General features: G+C 37.9%; 1 protein-coding gene across 4 annotated transcripts in view; it reads right to left on the bottom strand.

The window, feature by feature from the left end:
* Positions 1–6,307: 6,307 nt before the first annotated feature.
* The window catches only part of MAEA (macrophage erythroblast attacher, E3 ubiquitin ligase), a 52,688-nt gene continuing 34,984 nt past the window's right edge, over positions 6,308–24,011 (bottom strand). For 2 of the 4 annotated variants that reach the window (XM_072862803.1, XM_072862802.1), the window contains exons 4-10: positions 21,657–21,779; positions 20,590–20,703; positions 18,503–18,579; positions 11,912–12,020; positions 8,784–8,917; positions 7,885–8,080; positions 6,308–7,487 (exon numbers count right to left, since the gene is read on the bottom strand). In XM_072862803.1, coding sequence (XP_072718904.1) covers positions 7,392–7,487; positions 7,885–8,080; positions 8,784–8,917; positions 11,912–12,020; positions 18,503–18,579; positions 20,590–20,703; positions 21,657–21,779 — 849 coding nt within the window. In that variant the 3' untranslated portion in view covers positions 6,308–7,391. The remainder of the gene's footprint in view (positions 7,488–7,884; positions 8,081–8,783; positions 8,918–11,911; positions 12,021–18,502; positions 18,580–20,589; positions 20,704–21,656; positions 21,780–24,011) is intronic. The other 2 variants (XM_072862805.1, XM_072862804.1) reach the window with 2 other exon arrangements.

Genomic DNA, 24,011 nt, shown 5'->3' with positions numbered 1-24,011 from the left:
AAGAATTAATGTAGAGCTCTATATAATGTTTTCCTTAATGACTACATCCAGGGCAACTTGAGCTTTCCTAAGACCAATTCCCCCCTGACTCCCTTCGATATTTAATAAAATATTTCTATGGTTTGAGTCCCTAAAGCTGCTACTTTAAACAGAGGAGACATCTCCATATGGGGTACGCACGTGCACCCTGAAGAACTTCCCACAGCTCTGGTCTTGGCTCTTCTGAGCGATTTGTCTTGCTGTGGTTTGCAAAGAAGGAAAAGGAAATTGTCTACTGATTTTATTATCTGTTTATTTCCTTTTGGGCAATTTATATGATCGTGCTTAATCTCCATGTGTGGGGAACAAAATATTTAAGTTGGTTAATGATCTTTTTGTCCTGAAGTGAATAGACTTTATCATCTTTCTCTCCTCATTCTTCCTTCTGGCTCTGTCAAGAAAAAGTCCTGGCTGGGAACTCAGATGAGCATCCTGGGAAAATCTGCTCCTCTGCTCTGTGGGGTAGATAAAACTATTTCCTTGAGAAATGCACAACATAAAAGTTAATCTTATGGGATAGGAAATAGGGTCAAAGGAGTAGGTACAGATGTAGGTTCCAGCCCCTCGGGTGTTATCCCCCACTTAACCAGCTTTGGTTTTCCACATTAATTTGGGAATGAAGGAAATGTCTTATCCTGAGCCAGCTGGGCTGGGAAGGGATTTCTGGTCCACTGCACTGACCCGCTCAGTGCTCCGTCTGCTCCAGCTTCAGTGCAAGAGATACGGACATGAGCAAGCAGGACTGCACTCCAGCTTCCAGCAATGTAGCACCAGGCGCCTTTGCAGCCCTCGCTCCTTCATCCCAATGGTAGCACCATCGCAGGGTTGCATTTCTCTCTTTCAAAGACGCAACGCACTGAAGGCTCAAAGCCCTCCGCGATCACGGTGTATAATGAAGACTCTTTCAAGTGAGGTCCTAATCAACAGTGGAATGAACTCTAGTGCTAAAACAGTCTTGTTTATTTGTTAGTCCACTCCTCAAGGTTACCTGTTTTTCTTCCTGTGTAATATTCCAGCATCCTCTGGGCTGAGGCTATCTACTATTTTTGTCCCATCAGCACATTTCTGCTTATTGTGGAACATCAGTAATGACAACTAGTGTCAGCTCCACGATAGATCCCCAAGGAACCCCATCAGTTACCCTGCCCTTCACACTACCTTTTATCCTCTCTCCCTTAGCCAGATCCTCATGCAATTTCTAATTCCCATCTTCTCCAGTTGGTAGCTAATGTCATCACACGTAATGCTGTGCTGCAGCTGGATTTTGTTTGAGGAGACTCATCTTAACAGCGGTCGTCAGGGTGGTGTGGCATAACTATCGTCAGTAAACATCTCCCCTTCATGCTCACTTACAGTTATCTTTCAGGTTGATTTTTTTCCCCCTTTCCTTAAAAACCAGAGACTACAGTAGAGGCTCTCCGTTCATGTGACACCATCCCCAGGCTGGATACTAGAACAGCTTCTTTCCATTAGAGCTGAACAATTAACAATTCCAGGAGAGCCATCACTTGGGTTCTATAACTTGCGCACACTTTTTTGCACTTCCACATTGCTAAGTTATTTCTGGTTTTCCCAGTATATCTCCCTCTCCACCCCGCCCACCAGTGCTGAACATCGCCATCTTTACAAGAGCAAGCAGCAAGGTGCTGGGTGTAGTTTTGTAATCAAGTCTGGATCTCTAGCACGCAGTAGTTTCACGTGAATTTTCTCCTCTTACTTGCACGTTTAAAAACTTCTGCAGTTATTTTAATTTCTTTGAAAGACAGCTGGCTGATAGCGTTTCTTAAGTCTACCCTGACACTTGTTCTCATTTTTAGTAAGTCAAAACAAACAGCTTTTTTGTTCAGCAGCCTTTTCTATTTCTTGTTGTTCTGCTATTTCCTATTGTCCTTCTTGCAGTGCTAATTATTCTACAGCTGATTTCCTCTAGCTTAGGATACAGATCTCTGATAATTTTAACATGGTCAAATAGCAGGATTTTATGGTGGAGTCTGAAATATTTTATTCAAAACTGTGAGCTCCTCAATGAAATTCATTTGTTGTTAGCTACCAATGGAAAGGACTAATCTCATTTTTGAAATGAAGAACTTCCATTTACAAAGTGAAATCAGGACTAGATCGCTTAAGATGAGTTTTTTCAATGACGAGTTCAGATACATGTTTAACATCTTACAAAAGCCAACTGTAGCGCAGAACTACTTTGTGTTGGCTCTATAGCTATCATACCAAAAAACCTCTTCAGCCCTCACATCCAACAGTATCTGGGCTCTACAGCTTTCTGCTCCCTCTTGCTGGCCATGAGTGCAAATTTTCTTCCCCTGACTGTGTGCCAGAGAGACTTTATTTTACTTACAGAACCTACCTGACTCTAAGAAGATATGTTAGTAAAGAGATAAGAAGAGATTCTGCTGTCCACCTCTGCTCATCCTAGATCTCTTCCTAAAACCAAGAGAAAGCTGAGCTGCTGAAAACTCCAAGAAAACTTAATTAACAGGGTCAATTCTTTAAAATAAATTTTAAAAAAATGCTGCCTTTTGGGGTGGCTGAGAATTACACATATCGCAGAACCGACTAGACACCGAATCTTCAGAAAAGCACCATGGCAAGGAGATCCTGTTCGCTATCTGACCCACAGATGCCCCTCATCATCAAACAGAAACAAATAGTTACTATAGCATTCAATGACCAGAAGAAACTACTTGCAGTTCATCTGTTCAAGGATCAGATAAAGATCAGACCTGATCCACTACCCTGTTGATCTGGGTTGGGGCTTATTTGGTGCGCTCATTCAGAAAGCATGGAGCAAAGTCCCACAGCACGTTGTCACTAAAGCCTGGTTTTGCCTTTAAAGATGTAATTATTTGTACCGAATGCCAGAAAGTCACGTCACAGAAAAATCACTGCTCAGAGCCAGGTAAAAATAGCCCTCAGGGTGGAGTATGCTGGAGAATACAACCAAAAACCCTGGCCTAAGGAGTACAAGACTGAACAGGGAAACCAAAAAGGCCCATTAGCCTGCCGCGGGGACAGTGTTAACCGTGCTGCAGACTTCAGGGCCCGGCACGAAGAAACAACATGCTGAGCAGAATCTGATACCTCATTACAGAACATGGAAAAACAGGACGGAAGAGGTTTGAAGACTGATTTTGTTACACCAAGTGACCTCTATATCGTGCTACAGGAGATGCGAGTGCACAAGATCACAGTGTAGTCATGGGTCTCAAAGCACGTCCTGATAAAGCGCTTAGTGTGTCTCCCAACACACTCTGCTCAGGCTACCCGAAGAAAAAAAAAGAAAGCCGAAGTATTACTTTTTTTCCAAACAGTGGTCTATTAAGAATGTTCCAAGGCTTCCTTTTGGCAGGTTACCAGCTGTATGTAATTTTCTCATTCTTCCTCTCCCAAATAATCTTTTTTTTCCAAGAAGTAATCTTATTAATGAGTAGGAAAGGACATGCTTATAATATAAAAAAACCCCCACCCATACCAGCCCATCAGTCTTTAAAGCTTCCTGCAAAATGTTTTGCCTGAACATAGTATCAGCTTCCCTACTTCCTACCTACCAAGTGTTGCCATCTCAGCGTCTTGAACCCTTCTCATCCTGGTAGATAACGGAACACTTCAAGCTGAAACAGGTATCGAAGAAGCCCCTGGCATCGTGAACGGTTACCAATACGAACAGTTAGCAATACCTCTCTCCTTTTGCAATATTGGAGAATCTTCAGCACTCAGACTAGGGGTTTGGACCACAACAAACAGAAGGAAAGATTAAGGCAATTCTCAACCTCCGTCTAACTGTGGAAATCAGAGGAAACTGTCCTGACCCCAACTGGGACAAACTGTTGCCTTCAAACAGGAACACCATAACCAAAATCCGGAGCCTCAAGTCTCATTTTGTTAAATTGCTTGTCAAGACTGAAAAAACATCACAGTAAAGGATATTGTTCACTTAAAGCTCAGCCAGATCTTGAGAGGAGATAGCCTTCACTTTACTAATCAGCCTCTTCCATTTCAAGAGGATGTCCTTCATTGTACGGGCAGCAACTTGTACCCTTAAGGAAATAAGTGGGTTGTCTTTTGTCTTCCATCTCAGCACACTGCCAGGCATTTAAATGATGCAGGTTATCCGTAAAAAAGACTGGGAATCTCATCTACAGTAGCTGATGGCCACTTTTTGATTGATATGAACCATGGGCATTGCTGGTAACACGACACGACACGACGTACAATTTGCAGAGAAGACTTGGTTTCTGTATAGAAGGTTATGATTGTATTTGTTGAAGTCTCCACATCTGGTTACAGTCAGGTTGTATAACTGATTCCCCATCCTATATTTTACGATCTTACTGCTATGCAAGATATTGCTAGAATGAGACAGGTTGAACAAGATCGTTACCCAAACTTTCAACTGTTGAGGAGCGCCTCTGCAACACTGCCCCGCCTCCACCAGTGTTACACAAACCGTACTCTCAAAGTCCTCCTCTCAGCACACCCACAGGCAGGAATCAATGCCGTGAGGGAACAGTTATTAAAATAGTGTTTGCAGGCAATAAGTTTACACTTACTACGAGTCACACATTGCTCTTGGTCTGATGTCTGAAGCCACCTGTGATACGAGCTACAAACTGACACCTCTGCTGGGTTCTGAGCTCAAGGCTGCAGAAAGCAGTCAGGGAACGCAAACCAGAACTCCAAGCTGCACCATCCCTGCCACTCTTTCTGACCCTCATAAACTGGAAGGTTTCTAAAGCCACACCAGAGCAAGCTTGAGAATGAAAGCCAGCCTATAGGTGCACATACTGGACACGGTCCGCAGGGGTCAGCCAGGAGGCTACAACTGCCTGTATCAAACAGGGCTCACGGTAGTCGGAATAGGTTGTTCGACTGCAGACTTCTGAAGTGAGCAATCATGGCTAACAAGGAGCTGAAGCTCTCCTCGGCTCCTGGAGCACCTTCTCTCTAACACACCATCAGAGACACAGACCTCATGTTGGCACCCGGCCCTCTGAAATGACACTTCCCATAAACAGGGGCTCTCCTGTCATAGAACAGCTGCTCTCCTCCTCCCCCTCCCCAAACTAGGCTTTTTGGGAGTGTGGATTTCTCCACCACCCTGCTTAGGCCACAGAAAGCAAAAAGGGGGGAAATCTCAGGAAACCACAGCTCTAAGCAGTACTTAGAGAAGCAAAGGCAACAATTTCTATGCCCTACAATTGTTGTGCAGTTACCACACATTTCTTCAGGGCTGGTAAGAAATCTACCCCTTCCTCCCTGCTTTGGCCTTTTATGTGTTTCTGTAAAGTAGGGAAAAGCGAGATTGCCATCCTCAAAGTTATCCTTGCCCTTCTGCTGTGAAGTCTGCCAAAGAAAAACAGATGCTTTTCCACTTGGGTTTCAGCAACACTGCTCCCCAGGGTGATGTCCTCTTCCTTTTGAGCCGATGATGCTTCAAGTCTTGCCCCATGAGGAAAGAAGAGATCAGTTACTGCTTAACTGAGAGCCCATTACTCCAGTTACTGATGCAAGTTCTCTCATTATCTGCCTCCACCTTCTCTTGGCACATCGCTTTTGTTCTAAGGAACCGCTAAATCTGCCACTTCAGAAAATGCTGAGGGAAACTGGCCCTTCCAGCACTCAGTGCAGGAACACCGGTCTCTGCCAAGCTGGCAGCTCTGCAGTGTTCCAGATATACCTCTCCAGAAGCATCAATAACATATGCTTACTGAAAAGAGAACCTTTTCAGACATACCTCACTGGAAATCCCACTGTATTTACAGTTTCAGAGCGGCTGATACAGTCAGCTTATATCTCTGTAATCTCTAAGTGTTGAGCAGGAATAGAAGGTGTGGTCCCTCCAGCATTCTGTGTTAGCCTTCTTTAAAGCACTGGGTCAGGTATCAAAACCTCACACCTAGCATCTCCCACAGAATTTCTTTAACAGAAAGTCTCCAGGACATTAGGCAGTCTTCCAGGAAGCAACAGAAAAAAATGGACAGGAATGTAGACTGGAGTGTACAGTTAAAATATGAAGAGTTTAAACCAATGCTCTGAAGAACAATGTTTATGGTTGTGGTGGGGTGGTTTGGGTGATTTTTTTTTTTTTTTAAATCTTGCAGAACACTAAACAACAACACTTGGAAGTTGCACTCCTTTCAAGAGAGACCCTTATAAAAGAGTTAAATTTTTGTTTTTTACATTTGAATACAAAGCAGCTTTCTACTTTCATATAATCAAGAAATGGAAAACAATTTTTATTAACATGTTTTACATTTACAATCTTTTATTAGCTAATCAACATCAACATGCAAAAATAAGCGCTAAATACAAACCTCTACAATATGGTTTTGTTTAAACTACAATGGTTTAATTCTTTTGAAAAGTCATAAGGATGTGTTCTGTAGTTGTTAAAATTGAACTATTAGTTTCAGTAATGAATACTATTTAGACCCTAAAATTATGTAATCATCCTGCAAGGCATCTTCAGAAACTTTGCCCAACACTTAAGAATACCAGCTCATTTTCATGTGAGTACATTCTCAAAGCAAGAAATAAGGCAGTAGCACTAATGATTTCATATTGAACCCTATGCACATAACTAATAACTTTAGAAGGACTTTAACACTATGGTAGACTGGAAAAAGAACATTTAAACAAGCATTAGATTTTGCCTGAAATGTTCTCAGTTCCTCTTGATACTTATGCAACCTCCTTAAAATATTTGGGTTTGGAAAAAGACTTCATACTCCTTCAAACCAGTCCCTAGTTGATCCTCCAGAGAAGCCAGTCTTGTGTCAAAGACATCAACATCTTCCCATGGAAATAAGTTACATAATTCATGTTCAGGATTACTTCACGAGAGGATCATAAAGAAGGCAAAGAGGAGCTTAGAGGAGAACATATTGGTAGTACTGAAATCTTTGATAACAAAAGGGTCTTGGACAATTGTGAAAAAGAGGGAAGAAAAATGGATTTAATTTCAAATCTGTTGTAACTTTTCCCCCAGTGCAAGTGTCCATCTTTAAAGAAAGTTATCCTTTAGAAGATGAAAGTACTTTTGAGAAGAGTCCAATTTTTGACCTTATGTTACAAAACCTTAACAATCAAAATTTGTTTTTGTTTTTATTCAAGTACAAACTTAAGTCATAATTCCTCTCTTTTTGTTTTTTTTAAAGAGTGTTTATTGTTGCTCATTGATCTTTGGTCGCAAGAAACAATAATGCCACCGACAGGTCTGATCCCCAAGGTGGCAGGTTTTGCTTCTTTGCCACACATTAAGGCCCTCCCCTTTACAGGGTCTGCCAATATACACTGTGTCAAAATTCCAGCGGCACTTCATCATGTGTTTTATGGACCTACATGATGTAGACTTTCTCAGCTTGTGAGAAGTTGAAGACTTCTTTGGTTCTTGGGCAAATTACTTTGTCATCTTGACGAATAGAAAGCAGAGACTGAAAAAGAGTGAAATCAAAAGATAATATTCACAATAGTAATTCAAAGTATTGTTTAACTGTTTAGTAAATAAACTTTGTTATAGTCTGAGGTCAAAATATCTTTGCCCACAAAAGTTACTCATTCTACATTATCGCTCTCCAGAGGGAAAGATTTCCAATGCCGTTTGATTTCACATTATAAATTCATACATTCAATCAGACATTAGCTTCTTTAAAGACCAATTAAATCACATACAGTCCTTTAAAAATTCCTGCAAGAAGTTACTTTTCTTCTGTTATTATAGAAGATACTTCTAGCTTTCCGACTGAGTTTATAAGCTCTTATTTTGATATAGAAAGTTATGATAACCACTGCTCTTTTAGACTTCCAGAAGTCATTGATTTCAACACTCACATTGTATCCATAGACATATCCATTTGGTAACATCATAGGAGGATTATTTTCGTTCATTACATCCCCCGAAATCTTGCAGACTAGTCGGGAGTTGGCACAGTGTGCCATAGGCAGAGGCTGAGCCAGCTTGTTCAGGGATTTGCTACACACAGGGCAGTCTGGGTTTTTTGAGCTCCCATCCTCTTTATAACACTGTCTGTTTAACAGAAAGTTAAGGAACAACCACCACAGAATGCAACAACAATTAGTTAATGACATGTATTGGAAAAAAGATGGTAAACTGTGCAAACACAGCCTAGGTTATAGAATATACAGGACCATTTAATTCAAATTTAATCTGTACATATTAAGAATCAAGTGCTTGCTTTGTTTCAAGGAATAAGAGTGAGCAACAAGTGTCTGGCACCCTCTACAGGTAAGGTTTCTGCTGTAGAACACTTTAGTAGCACCAGTCCTTCTCTAACAACCCATAGTGTGCAGCAAATCCAGCTCGGTTTCAAAAGATGCAGGATATATTTGAATATTCACATAAAAACAGACAGGGTAAATTAGTCTGTAAGTGCTTAAAAGAATAATAATTCTGACCCAGCTCACTAACTTTTGTAGATATATTCACTAACTTAAGACACATGGAAAGATAGCCTAGTATGCAAACACAATGTAGATTTCACCTTAAAATTTTGCTTTGGGCTTGCTTTTTTTTCCTCCAAGTCATAATGCCATTTATTATAATATCCCCTTAATTTAATAGAGAGACCAATTCATACTCCATTTAAACAACTCATGAGCAAAACTAGTTGTGTCACATTTCCTCTTTCAGCTCTTGGAAAAGCATCCACAGAATGAAAAACCCACAACGCTTTTTTGCACTCGACAGTAGTATCTGCATTAAAGGATACGGTGTTTTTATAGCTGAAAGGCCTGCCTGGAGTGTTATAGTAAAAACAGAATTGTTTCCCAGCTGATGTAGTCTGTAGTTATCATATCTAAACTGTTGGATCAGCATTCTCCATCGAGCAGGGTCCAAGAGATCCTGTTAAAAAACAACAAAACTATAAGTTGTTTTCAATCTAATTGTCCCGGAGGGGAAAAGCCTGGGAGTAGTAAGTTGTGCAAAATGCACTAGACTGAATCCATCACAAAATAAAAGCATACATGCTAATGCACAGTATGAATGTACTTGTTTAGAAAGTACCTTTTAACATTACTTTATTAGAAATATGATTTAAATCAAGTATTACTTAAAATAGTTGGCATAACAATATTCAATCTCCCTCTGTCATCTACCAAAAGTTCTAATTAAGATATGTAAACCCTGGTAAGGCTATTTCTTGCATTTTGTTTTCTAGAATGCTGGTCTACTTATGAAGCAACATTAGTATTGGGGAATGTTTGCTCTATAGCCTCTGAACCATTAACATCGAAAAGTCAGAAGTGTTTTTTTACCTCATGTCAGGCCAATTCTGCTGATACCTCTTTGTAATACATAATGTTTACAGAATTTCATATCAGTTCTGAGGAGAAAAAAGGTTTTAATTTGAAGAGCTGCCACAACTGCAGGTTAGAGAAAGCTTAGCTAAGCTATGCATTTAAGGACAAAATTCTTTACTATATATTGTAATGCTGTGGGTTACCTAAAAAATGGAACAGTAGTTAAAAGTAGGGATGTCTTTTTCATGGAAGCAAGAACTAAACCCACAGGTCAAGGATATATTGAATCCTAAAAGTAATGCTGTGAGAGTCATGTAAGAAGTGAAGACCCTTTGAAAATATACTTGTTGTGTTATATATACAGGCAAAAAGCACCTAATCCTTTCTTCTAGCACCCCTTCTCCTTTGTATCCATTACCTGCATTTTGGTCACGAGAAGTGACAACGTTTGTTTATCCTAGAATTAAGTTCATATTATCAACTGTGCATGCTACACTTTGAGGCAACTAGGAGAAACAATGATATATTTTAGTATGTTTAGTTCATAAAACAGGCTTTTACAGAAAATCAAAGACTAGTGACGGACAATAAACTGAATAGCAGCAACAAATTCAAAACATGTTATACCAAAATTACTAGGCAGTGATTTTACCATAATGTAGACACTAGTCTTTATGCTTTGCTCTGTACCACCTTGGCCCACTCTACCTCTCCTCAGTTCCCTGTTCATTCAAGTAGAGACACTGGAGGAGGAGGGACTCCAGCATTACCTTTTGTTGTAGCCTGTACCTTGGAATTCCCCCACCTCAAGAAGATCAGACTGGCCTGAGAACTTTTATCCAAGAGCACCATTTCTGCCACCAGACTGCATGTCTGTTTGTTCTATCACCTGCCCCATTTAAGGCCAGAACGCTCCCCGAGTTCCAGGATGAAGCTTTTGTTCTGACCTTAAGGCAATTCTTGAGAAGAGGTAACAGACAGAGCCTACAACAGATCCGTAATAAAGAGATAAAGTACTACTAATGATTAAGAAAAGCTTAGTATTAAGGGCCTAGGTGATGGGACACAAAAGTAGCAGCTTACTACATGTCCAGTTGGAATAATTCCAGCCACAGCTACACAAGCTTGTTCAAAGGATATCAAAAGAAAATAGCTTGTTTTGCCACAACATTAAATATGTTTTCCTTGAGGTCCTGAAAAATAGGACAGCAAGCTGGAGAAAGTTGTATTCGTTGGTTATGGAAGATGCTTATTCCCTTGGATTAATAAAAATAAACTGATTAGAGATATTATGATCTGACAAATTTTCTCACAGATTTAAAAGTAACTTTAAAGACATTTTAAGAAGCCATTTATGCACAGAACTCCTAGTCAACATGTTAAAGGTATCTCCAAACAAGCGTGCACTCCATGATTCTGTTTATCTAGGTAATTATTAGAGGATGCAAAACATAGCTTCCATAAACTAGAATGTTTTGTCAAATCCAGAAAAAGTAGTAGGGAATTTGTTCCAATTGCACAATTGTACGTGAAACAATACTAGCTTTTCTCCTTGCTCTCCCTCTTTGAGACATTCTGTCCAAACTAGCCCTTAGAACAAAATACAGGATATTTATTTCCTGCCTATTTCTTTCTAACTACTAAAACAATGACAAGCTCTGTCTTACACCCAGTCTTCTAACACATCTATCATTTATGCTTGTAACTCACATCAAATGTAGAATCCAAAATACCAGGATCCTTCTAGGACTCCAGGATTAGCAAAGAAATTCACATTAATTCTGTGGGTTGTTGGTTTGGGTTTTTTTTTTGTGTTTTTGTTAAACTGTTGATTTCATCATCAAGTCTTTAAAAAAGATGTTCATACTGGCATTGCCACATATTGGCTTGGCATTTCACAGGATTCTTGTCTTGCTTTGCCAGCTCAACTCATCTACCTTCTGCTTCCAATGCCAAGTTAAAAAAAGTGAATTAGCACATGACCACAGAACAAATTCAAAATGTGTAGAAACAGTAACTACCTATGAATTTTGCTTGATTGAAATTTAGATGTAGATATTACCACTACATTGTATAATCCAAATAAATGAACACTTACTTTTAAGCATCAAAAATACTGCTTTCAGATCATTCAAATCATCTTGCCTTTCTTCATCCCAACCACCACAAGAACAGTAGTTTGAGAAGCAGAATTAAGAACTGCTGCTAGTCTCTTAAGGCCACAGCCTAGTATGCTGAACAAAACTCTCCTGTTTTAATTTGTACTTCCCCATCTTCTGTCTCTTGCTGTATATTTGCATATCATGCTTCTAGTCCCACAGATCTTTAGTGCTGGGTTTGTGGTAAGCCTAGCTCAGTGGGAATCTGTCCATTACTATTAATATCCAACTGCAACAATACAAATACTACTTGGATTAATCTACAGGCAAGGGCTGGTTATTAAAAATGAAGGACTATTATAAAGGTGGATTTTAGAAAGTAAAATTAGAACAACATTTGGTCTTCAGATTATCAGTGCTTTTTCCTGTAAGGAAAAAGAACTGCAACACGTATTTTACTATTCTGCTGTACCACTGAATTTCAAACATAATGTTACCTTATAGGGGGAGATATGAGTGTCTGAAGGAAAGGCCAACATTCCCATCACTTGTCGAACCTCATCCAGCTGGCTTCCCTCAGCCTGACTGAAATGCTTTCTTGCATGTCTGAAATACAGAATTTATAGCTTTATTAGATAGCCTTGTTTCTAAATCAATTAGATGTACATAATTATGTAAGGTTTCAGATAAAAACTCTAGATTCTGCTCTCAATACATGAACTCCAAAAGGTGATGCATTTAAAGGGCTTGAAAAAAAATACATCCTGCAAATGTGAATGCAAGAATGACTTAAGAATTAGTATTTACACTGTAATTTCTTAGAAATCAGAATTTCTTACTGTAGCATGAAGTCTTACCTCACCTACAGCTAGAATGACAGATCCATGATTATGAGAAGAAATGTCTCTGCTTATGCAAGCTCAATGTATCACGCTTACTCCTTTGGCATACACTCGCAAGTGAGATAAACGCAGTCTGATAATCAGCTATTCCAAACCATTAAACATCAAGAGCATTCAAATATCTACTTTGTTTATACTGACATTTGAGAGAACATTTACTTTTGAATAGATGATTTTTTTTTTGTATAGGCTAGAAGGCAATATGACTTTCTGTGCAGACTACAAGAAATTGCAGGGTAATGTAGTAGAAAACACCTTGTTAAGAGCAAATTTTTTTGTCAAGGAAATAAAAAATTAAATAGAACTTCAGTACAAGTTTTTGTACTTGTAAAACACGTACTGATTATAAGAGATACACGCAAAGCTCAAAACCTGGATATTTGAAAGAAGTGACAGAATTACCAGAAATGCATTTAAAGCAAAAATAAAAGCTTTAATATTTTTCAGGAAATTAATACTAAGAAACCAGAGAATTATTATCAGATTATAAGGATAGTCAACTACTTTAAAACACTGTATGAAAGCCTCCCCTATCTAGTCTTCCCAAGATGATAAATTTTCAAGTTGAAGTTTAAGTGTGCAGGAAACCCCTCCAGCCTTTATGCCGGATGACTAGTTCAGCATTTCTGCTAAAGCTCCTGTTTCCAGTGGTGCACAGATGTTCCATAGTAGACTAAGTACAAATCAGCACGCTATTGAATTTCTAGCATTGTGTAAGTGTAGAAAAGTCTTCTCTATGCCTTATTTTCTCCACAGTTTGTACTATGGGGAAGATACCAAGTCATCTCTGAAGTACTCTGTTTGCTCTTTTTAACTTTTAAAAAGTCTTGTTAAAATCTATTTGAAGTTACAAATTACTTTTAGGAATATACAGTATTTTCCAATTGCCCATTTAATGGGTTGAACTGAAAAAAATAAATAATCTAGATAAGTTTTTTTTTTTTTTCCAATTCTGTGTTCCACTAACTACACTTAGGTCATCAATACCATGAGAACAGTCTCTTTAGCAGTGTTTCCGTACTCCTACTTCCTCTCCCACCCAAACCAGGAAGCAATGGAAGTTATGTAGGACAGACTGTTTCCACCCAACTTCCTATTTTGGGTGAGCAATTCAGGAATGTAAATATTGTTCTCCAGGTGATTACTGTTATGAGAGCAGAAGTACAAAACCCATGGCTTGAGAGAAGAGACTAGGCAGCCTGGACAAACTGGAAGAAAGCTAAAAAGAGTACTAGTGCAGAGCTGCAGATGAAAGCGATAGCTATTTAAAAGAAAGCTTAGGCAAAGCAAAAAATTCAGACCTACCAGTTAAGCTAAGTTACTGTGTGTGCATGCATGAGGGAGAAAAAAAATCATCTTAAAAGAACTGATCACTGTGCACTTGTGTTCTGTGATGGTAAAACAGAAGTGGTACTTCAGTTTTGCACCAGCCTCATTAGTATTGTGGTCCTACTCCCCGTCAGGCCTTGACAATTTGTTCTCACAGACAGCATTTCAACAATACATTCCCCTTGCTTATAGGAAGGCCCTGAGCTGCAACAGGTAAATACTGGCCACACTTACTGTACGTGTTCAAGAAGAGCTAGAATTAACACTGTTTTGTGTATGCATGATACATAATCACTATGTGTGTGCTAGCCATTCAAAGGAGAAGGGCTCAGCAATCCAACACTTCCATCATTTGCAAAGTACTGAACATGTTGGGATGTGGTGGCCATTTTGGGTTCAAGAGAGAACCTAATTCCTTCTGGCAAGTGACCTTCTGTTAGTCTTCATCTCCTGACTTTCCCTTCTGCCTGTGCCCCTTAAGAAAACAAGGAAGTTTTCCACAAAGCCTGCTATGCTAATGTCTGAACTTCATCCTCTGAGTGCCAGCACTGAAAATTAAAATTAAGGAAGATATCCTTTAAAAGAGAAGCAAGTTTGTTAACTCATAGCGCTCTAAAGTCTTTTTTAGATTGGGAAGCAAGAAACAGTACTATGTGAGTACTCACGAACACACAACATTTAAATAACACCTTATTTGCCCTCGTGCCATTATTGACCCCTTCCCTTTTCGTTCAGCTATTTCCATCTCCTTGTGCAAACATTAAGCTCTTGGAGGTAGATATGAACCTTACAATGCTTACTTACAATGTTTTTACCACCATTAGCACACACTAGTCAGTATAGCTAAGGCAGGGGGCTCATTTTTTTTTTTAAATTATTTTTTTAAATCATGACCAGTGGACCATCACTGAAACCACTAACTAAATTTTTATGACAGATCAAAGTAATAGGTAGAAAAATTAGTTTTTCAAATCCCAGAACAATTCTGTAAACTCTGTGGGGACAAAGTCCATCGTCTTTTGTTTGAAATAGCTGTTCCTCTAGCCCGCACAGGCACAGCAGATACATTGTACTTGACAAATCCAAGAATGAAAGGATATTTATGAAGACTTGAAGATTTACAGTTTACTGTCTACTAAGGGGACATTAAGTTGTTAAAAGAGTATAAGCTATACAGTGTGTATGTGTATATCTACATATGCCTGAATACAAGAAGGAACATACTTATCAGGAAGTAGCAAAAACTGAACACAAGCATAGTGTTATCAAGAAAGGACTTGTTCCTTCTGCTCAGTCTTTCTGACTGATGCCTGAATGCCTTTATCTTAGAGACCATTATGACTACTAGCAAAATTTATACTCAAAGTGCTCAAAAGCTTTATTATTTTTATACACCTGTTCGACCCCACCCCACCTCATAATAAAAATAAAGGAACAAACTGTGTTTATTCACCCTTGTAGGAGAGAAGTTTGCTAAAATGAATAGACTGTGGCCACTTTCTTCTAACTCTGCACGTCATCAGCTATTTTTATTTACTCCTTTTGTCCTTTATATCCCAAGAACAAGAAGGGCACAGGGTGTTTTGTTAAGCTTTTAACTAAGAACTCTGTGTATCTCTAGCATCTTGTAAGAGCAAAGTAGCAGAATGCTGTCAGATTTCCCAGAAGGAAATTAGTGAGAACCCCAAAAGTGTGAAATTAGTGTCATCAGTCATTCATTGTTACTGTAATAAGTATGAGCTTTACAAAAAAAACACCCTAAAGAGACTGTGGGAGTTAAAGTCTGACGATATCAGGCAAAAAACTTTGTGATGTACTTAAGCTTAAGAGATTTACTCTTTGTATTCAAGAAAGTTTTTGTACATTCTTGAAACTTGCACTTTCAAGACTACTCTGATAAGCTACCTTAGAGGAAGGTCCATTTGTCCTCATACTCTAAAAAGCTACAGACATTCAAACACTTCTTTAATAAGATGTATAATTTTAAAGCTCACATCAATTTTAACCTAAAAGCAGTATATCACTTTAGAGGTTCTCAGCAGGCAGTAAGCAAAGCTTTCAAACTTATTTAAACACCAGCTGCGTTTCAACAAAATGTAAGTTCACCGAGTTCCACTCGTACAGGAAACTACTTGGTAAACAGCCTCTTTCTCTGCTTTCTAATGGATGCCTGACCTATTTATTGCACCACGGACACAATACTGAAAGAATCCTGCTGCAGGCACTTAACAGAAGCAAGCTAATAAAAACACAAGTTGCTTCTAGCAAACAGTTGCAATGAGATTTACACTACACCTTCCCAAAATATATTCCCTTATTCATTACATGTTTATTTTGAAGCAAAGTAGAATGAAATGGTAGAAACTAACATTTTAAAGCCCCATTATTTAAGGAAAGCATTGAGGCATTGAACTCTGAACATACAAAATTATCAAAATTCACCCTGTTAAAAAAAAAAAAAGGAGTGAATTAAGATATAGAAGGACTTATGTAGCTCCTTTTCATTTTACAAGACATTATGAAGTTAAAGCAGCATTGTTATGACTGGCAAGTTACAACTGCTGAGTATAAAATATATGTCAATGCTGAATTTTAATAGGTATATGGAATATACATGCTTCACCCCTAACAACATTCAATATGGATGCCTATTTGCAATGTAGATAGGAGCTGTAAATTTTAAACCTCAGAGGCTATGATAGTACAAGTTATTCCACACCAAGAGTACTGGGTCCTCTTAAGGGTTGACAACTTGCAAATTTTACCAGTTCTGATGTGGAAAAAGGATCAGAGGGAAACAAATATCTAGTAACAACAATAAGATACAGAATGACCTTATCTACTTTGTCCCAGTTCTCAGCCTATCTCCTTATTTCAGCCCTCTGGTTTCTAAGCTACATAAGGAAGCTGTAGCTCAAAGAAAATAGTTTTTAGAGCATGGACTACTCATTGTTAAGATGCATGACTGCACATTTGGCAAAGAAGCAAACTTAGCAGAGAATAAAGCTAAAGGCACAGTATTCACTGGATATAAAGAGCACCATGGGCTTCAGAAGACAGATAACGTAGTTGAGTGTCTTTCACACTTTTCATATGTACCTGACAATTCCTTAGGATTTGAGAACTCTATCAAAGGCTAAGTACACATATCTAAATGCTAGCATGCAGGGTTGGGGTTTTTTTAATTATTAACATTAAAATTATCTGGAGTTTATCAGATTGCATATTGGCATTGGCTGGGACCAAAACACTGATGAGTTAGGTGCAAGTAGGGAAAAGCAGGAATGATATGAGTTAGCTCAAAGCAAGCAACACATCTGAATGAAGTTAGAAATAACAACCAGAACTAATGCTAAAACTTCAGGTGAGTAACTTTGGGGGTGGTGGTAGTATTAGACTGGCCTTTCCACATACTTGCACTACCTTTTCCTTTATTCTTGTTTTTAAACAACTAAGTCTCTCACCCATTCTATTCAAGAGAAGTTACATGGTTTGCCCTGCAGAAGAGTTTCTACATGTAAAACTTGGGAATGCACTAGAATGCTTGCAGTCTGTGCTTATGTTACGATACTTTATGTTTTCTATGGCTCTATGCTGTGCTCCTGTGATGAAAAAGCAGCTTTGCCACAAATACAAGCCTCCTGCTGGTTTCAATTTCTGGAGTACCTAGTACAGTTTTAGAGGCAGTAAGACTTGCAACTTCCTTAACACAAAACTTATCAGAAATGTTAAGTGGCAACAGTGTTATCACCAGAATGTTTCAGCAAAGCTTCAAGTCTGGCCATAAAACTTGTCACCTTTCCCTAGGTTTAAATATTCTTACAAAACAGAACCTGCTGTGATTTCCTCTCTCCCTTGTCCATGTGTAAACTCCAGTAGCTCTGCCACCTTCACCATACTTTGTGGTGCTGGCAAGATCACTGCTTATCAGAATTATCAACACATTTTATAGTCCCAATATGAAAATTCCACTCATTTCAGCAGAACTGGTTTCCTGCGTTATCCTGGAACATTATTCCAACACTGTAAATCAGGACCGCTAACTTAAAAGCATAAATTGCTTCATGTCCTGATATTATAAGTATTGCCAGAAGGACTGTCTTGTGATTGAAGTCAGGCAGTGATTAGGTCTGACTAGTTCTGTTACTGATTCACACCACCTTGGGCAGTGTTACTTTCTTCCCAAAGTAGTCCCCACTGAACTAGTTCAAGAGAGATGAAAAAGGATATCGAGTTGGTTTCTTCATTTGAGGCCAGAGGAAGGGAGAGGGGGTAACATAACATAGCTCGTTACTCTCACATACGTGACAATATAGAACTCCAAATTATCCATTCAATACAAAAAGGGAACCTGGCCTAAAACATAACTTGTAAAACAAAAAGTTTAATGAAGATAGTAAAACAGAAGAGAATTCAGTCAAAATTGAAGTGTTAAGCTTTAGATGGGTGTTCCATTAACCTTTTCATATTTTTTGTGATTAAAACTGCATTGAGTTCCTATTGGAAGCTAGCTGTACCTCTTGAAAATTAGTTAAGGGTAAATATGTTCTTTGGATTGTATGCCACCAGAAAATACAATTGTTTTATAAAACAGATTAATTTTCTAAACCTTGATTTTGAAGAGTAAGATGCAGAGTTTCAGCAACATTACGTTTTTAAAAAGGTGCATCTGTGGCATGACACCTTGCCTTTAAAAAAAAATTCAACCTCAACTTAAAACCAAAGACTGATCACAACACTAGCAAAACCCTTTACAGCAATGGGGCTTCTGGGTGTTGCAATAGTAGTCACATGTTTCTAATGACACATAATACCATCTTGTTAAGAAATTGTTTGGTGAGCATCGTAATTTCATACCTCACAGCATCCAGTCTCTTGTTCTGTCGAATGAGTTCAATGAACTCCTGAATCCTTAGGCTGAACTCCAGACAGCTCTGAGATTAAAGACAAAACAGGGTCTTAGATGGTGCCAAAACTGCACTGCACAGTATGTTAAGTACTACATGTGCACAACAAAAAAGAAAGTGTTAATAACATGCAACCTTGTTTGCTTGCTTTTAGGCATTCATGCAAAAAAAATGTTGAGATGCTGACTTTACAGACAAGACATCAGCACAGAATTCCCTAAAAGCAAACAAAACCATCCTCCTCTTGCCTCCTTCAAAACTTCAGTATTAAGCAGGGATGAACTTTTTCCTAATGACTGAAAGCATTGTTACCTGAGATGCAAGTGAGAGTAACAGGTGGTTTCTTTCTACTTTTTTACAATTTGAAGTAGTAGGTTCAAAAGAAGTTTGGGGCTATGTAATAATTTAGACAAGAGAGGTCTGCCCAGAAGACTGCAAAGAAGAAACAAATCTTTGAACACTATTTTGAAAGTCCCCGATATTACACAAAAACCAGCACAGAGTTTAAGTTGCTGCAATCCCCTCCCTCCCTTTCTTCAAACTTCTATCCCGCTCTTCTTGTCAAACATCTAAAAGCCATGCTGGAAACAAGTCTCAAACAAGAAAACCAAGTGGCATTTACCTGTTTTTGGAAAAAGGTAAAATTTGAAGCCTAATGAAGTTGACAGTGTCCCTTTAAATCAAATTCCATCACCAGTTCACAAAATCTATAAAAAAACTTTGAATATGTGGAATTAAAAAGAAAAAGATTGTCCCCCCATAAAAGAACAAGTCACTATGCTTCTTTATAGGGACACAGTCAACTGTTTTATTACCTTAAGAAAACAACAAAAACCCAAAGTCCTTTGAATCTTGGAGAACTGTATTCCTTCAGTTACCCTGCTCCATTTGGCAAATATTTATTTTCTTCCCCCATGCTTCTAATGAATAGTTGCCTTTTGTTTATTGTCCATCAGCACAGTAATATCAAAATTCCTCAGTGACTTCAATAGGAATTTCAGCAACTACAAATTTGTATCACTTAATTGCCTGGGGTGACTACTGCACACATTGCAACAATTGCTTATGTTCAAATGGCTTACATTTCAAATCTTAAAATAAAAGTGATGCATTCTGTCATATGTTAAATACACTTGTTTAAGGAACAGAAAGTGAATTATTTTCCAAATATGCATTTTTCTGTACTCAAGCCCATGTTCAGCAAAAGAATAAAATTTATTCTCTACTTTATTTGAAATTCTCAAACAGGACTACTTTAAAATACGCTGTTATTCAAATCTACACAAACCCCTCATTTAGAGTTTTAGCCAAGTTCATTTCTACTAAAAAATTGATAAAGCTTTTTAATGATAATAAATCCTAGGGCTCAGTATTTTGTTAAAGTGTTTCAACAGCAAAAACCCCACATCCCAAAACAACCTTCAAAGTTTGTGTTTTGTTTTTATGAATCTTCAAGTAAGCTGCAAGCCAAAGGCTGTATGGGTTCTGCAGACAAGTGTAACCAGAAGAAGAGAGTCCTAGACAATCAGATGATGCATACATTTCCACTTTGTATACCTTCAAACAATTTCACAGCAGCTATTCACAAGAGTTTAGATAGCTCACATCTGTAAAGACTATAGGACTGCACACTTTCCCAGACCAACATACAGTTTAATTTTTAGATTAGGCTTGCATTAAGGTGGTGGCTGGGATTTTAGAACTTTAACATTGATTAGTAGCTAAGCAACCAGAAACAGAAGAAATGTTTATTTGTGTTTCAAAAAGAAGCATAGTGATTTATCTTCTTCCAACTCTGATCTCTCACAGCCTTAGCTTTGGTTAAAAAAAAAAAGTAGGGCTTGCAGAAATAGATTTTGTTGTTGTTGTTGTTTTCCAAAAAGAGGGATGGGGAAGATTTTTCCTTATTTATTGTTTATTGAAGATTGGTGATGAAAGAGCAAGATGTTCAGATTTTATTTCTTATATTACTTAACATATTAAGATTACACAAGGGGGATTTTTTAGCAGTATAATTATGCAATAGTGTTTACATACCAATTCTGGTTTTCCTTTAATGGTTTCCATAACAAGATCATCATTTTCTTTAGAGTAATCACTGGCCGATTTACTTTTGCGTCCCATCTTCGGTTCATTCTCATTTTGGCGCCCCTGAGTGACAGAGAATGTCACTCTTTGCTTATCATTAAGTGCACTCAAACATTTTTGGTTAAAGAAAGCGCTTAGTTTAAAAAATAAAACACAAACATCTTTGAGGGAGGCAGGGATTTTGGTTAATATCAGTTAAAAACAGATTTCTGCAAGCCCTATAAAAGATTACAGCATGTTTTGAAATGCAGAATTTAAGAGACAAGGAAATTTAAACCAACTGCATAGGAGCAAGTATACAGCATGTTCAGGTCATGGTATTCAGTGGCTAGAAAAAACCTACTGTGTTTATTATTGATTAGACTCTGCTTTTATTTTTGAAAAACAAAACAAAAAACACAAACAAAACCAAACCCAAAACATTTCAACAGTAGTTTCTCACAGAAAGTTAGTTCTTTACTCAAGTTTTATTTGCTTATATACAACACTTAAAAAATACTAAGACAAATGTCTGTATGAAATTTCTCTCAGTGTTAAGCCTGAGGACAGAAGTTTACCAATTAATGTCACTCGTAAGGTACCTTCATATATAAACTGAGTTATATAATTCTTTGCCTCCTGCTGGGAATAAATGTAAGTTCACATGCATCAAGACACTACATACTTCTGCATTTAGACATTTGTAAATCACACTAAAAGCAACTGAATATTATTATTCTTTTATTTGAGCATAATTTGTTGAGACAACACTTGCATCCATAAGATGACCTATGACTCAGTTTTCAGGTCTGGCATTTGTGTGAGCTAGTTTAGCTCCAACTACCTACACCTTCTTAAAAGAAGAGTTTTGCACTTACTGTCTTTACTTTTTTTTTACAAGGCCTCATTCAAGACCTATAATTGACCACATTGACCATTGACAAAAAAAGCAAACTGACCACATCAAATATCCAAGTAGTTTAGAAAACATTTAGACAACAATTTAAGCAAAACACGAACATGCTACATTTTCATACCTTCATTTTTCTGAGCCTGGATTTGTTATCATGACACCAAGCCAAGCAAGTCATAGTCTCTTGCCTTTCCAATGACTCTTCCACTTCTTTAGCAGTCAAAAACATCTCAATATTTACCAAGTCCTTAAAAAACAAACAGGAAAGCAGGTCTTGTGAAATTGTACTGATACTTTACACAGCAATCCACTCTTCAACAGAACTGTAATACAGATATACAAAAGACTTTGTTCTAGAGACCTCTGTTTTTTAAGATAGTACTTTACCAAAAGACATTACAGTACATTTTAAAGACTGCATTTCCATGCACTGAGATGTTCTGATAGTGAGATAGTGTCAATATTTTTGAGTCTACTTGCACAACAGAACTGGAAAAAAGAAAAAGACTAAACATTAAGCCTAGGAGCTTTGCACACAAAGTGACCAGATCCCATGACCACTTCAGTGCAGTTCACACTTACAGGTGTGAACTTCTGTACTTGGTTTCCTCAAAGCTTGGCCTACTATGTCAATTGGACCATGACAATGTCATAACATTTGCTAAAGTGAGCAAGAACTACAAAAAAGAGGGGAATCTAAATCTACTTTACCTAGCCATCTATAACCATTGAGTTTTAAGCAAAGTCCTACAATGGTCTGAGGTCTCCAATATATTTTCTCTCACTTGCTTCATGTTGTAAGCTACAGACCTTCAATTGCTTACAATAGTTCTGTCTACAACATCCAACACTGAGGTGATAAAACAAAGTTACTATATTAAAAAACAGTTAGGCAATGGGTGGGCCACGAGATTCCTCAAGTGCTTATCACAAGCAGATGTTTTTGAAGAAAAAGCAGCAATCTAGTGTCAAATTTGCCTGGAGCAAACCTGTAATATGCCTATGCTACTTTTTAATTCCCAGCAGCTTTACACATTCATACCAATCAATGCAAACCCAACTGAATACAATTTAAGATCCAGTAGGGTATCAAAGAATTTTCCCCATATATTTCTGCTGAAAAAAAAAAGACTTAGGTAGATGTTCCCAAATGATATGAACAGGATCCATTCTGAATTGGCACTACCAGAAGTTATTTCAGAGCTGCATAAATATGTTATGCTGTGACAGTTCCTACTTTGCTGAAGAAGATACACTGTGAGAAACCATAATTCAACAGACAAACAGAAATCCAGTACTAAATTGATTAATATGCACTCTAATTTTGAACAACTTCATTTTTATATAGGCTTCACAGCAAAATGCTGAAAATTATACAACTGAAATGCTGAATATGACAAATATTACAGTAGCTCTAGTGAACAAAACCACTCTCAGAAATAGATGGCATTTTCAGCTGTTAGAACAGCTGAATATACTTAGTCTTAGAATTTATACCTCCCTGAGACAAAGATAAAAAAATAGAAGTAGCATCAGGCATGTCACATTCACATCTTACATTTCATTAGACAGTTTTTCCTTATAAATACAAAAAGTCTAATACTATTGGAAAAGTGGACCAGGTCACGCTAGGTTTGTCAGAATGGTTATTTACAAGAACGTGAACAAGCCCCACGTATTTCTAAATTGCAGCACAAGTTGCAACTTTTCTCTACAGCTTTCTATCTATCAAGGGCAGTTGACATGCAACTACATTTTATAGATTGTATGACCACAGCAACAAAACCATTATACCATCAAAAGAATAAAGGGCCTCACACAGCTCTAGCATTATCAAAACCAGGTAAGTCGGACTGAGGTCAGAGCTAAAGTAGCTGCAAGTTTATAGAACAAAATTAAGATCAGACTTTCAATGACTCCTCCCATCCCCTTAAGGATAACAAAAAAATAATCTTTTTATCAATGTGTTGGCAAATGGACTGAAAGAATGCCAACTTACTCCACAAAAAGTGCTTTTCTATTTTGGAAATTTTCCTACAAGAACAGGGGAGTAATCTCTTTGGTAGGCTGAAGTTTTTCTGATGATATACTCAAGTGGAAAAAAAAAAAGTGCATTATTCCCCTGTGCGTGACAAGGGACCACATAAAAGCCTCTTGCCCATGTAACTCATCTGTATAAGTAATTTGACATATAATGCAGACATATTCATTATCTTGCTTGCATATTTTTCCACACAGCTGCTGAATGGAAAGCCAATTCAATTTCACTTAAAAATAACAACGTCTCCATACATGTCTCCAAGCTTACTCGAGCTATGCATCCTCTTAACGAACAGCATTTACTTTTCCACCAAATTAAGACAAAAACATTTCCCTCTACATTAAAAAGGACTGGATATGCTAGGCAGACAACAAATCACTGGTTTCATCTAATTTGCTAGCTTTTTATAGTTTAAGCTTCATCACAAAACAAATCCTT

Source organism: Ciconia boyciana, chromosome 5, assembly GCF_034638445.1.
Source record: "Ciconia boyciana chromosome 5, ASM3463844v1, whole genome shotgun sequence".
NCBI classification, from domain to species: Eukaryota; Metazoa; Chordata; class Aves; order Ciconiiformes; family Ciconiidae; genus Ciconia; species Ciconia boyciana.
This window is presented reverse-complemented; position numbering and strand designations above follow the sequence as displayed.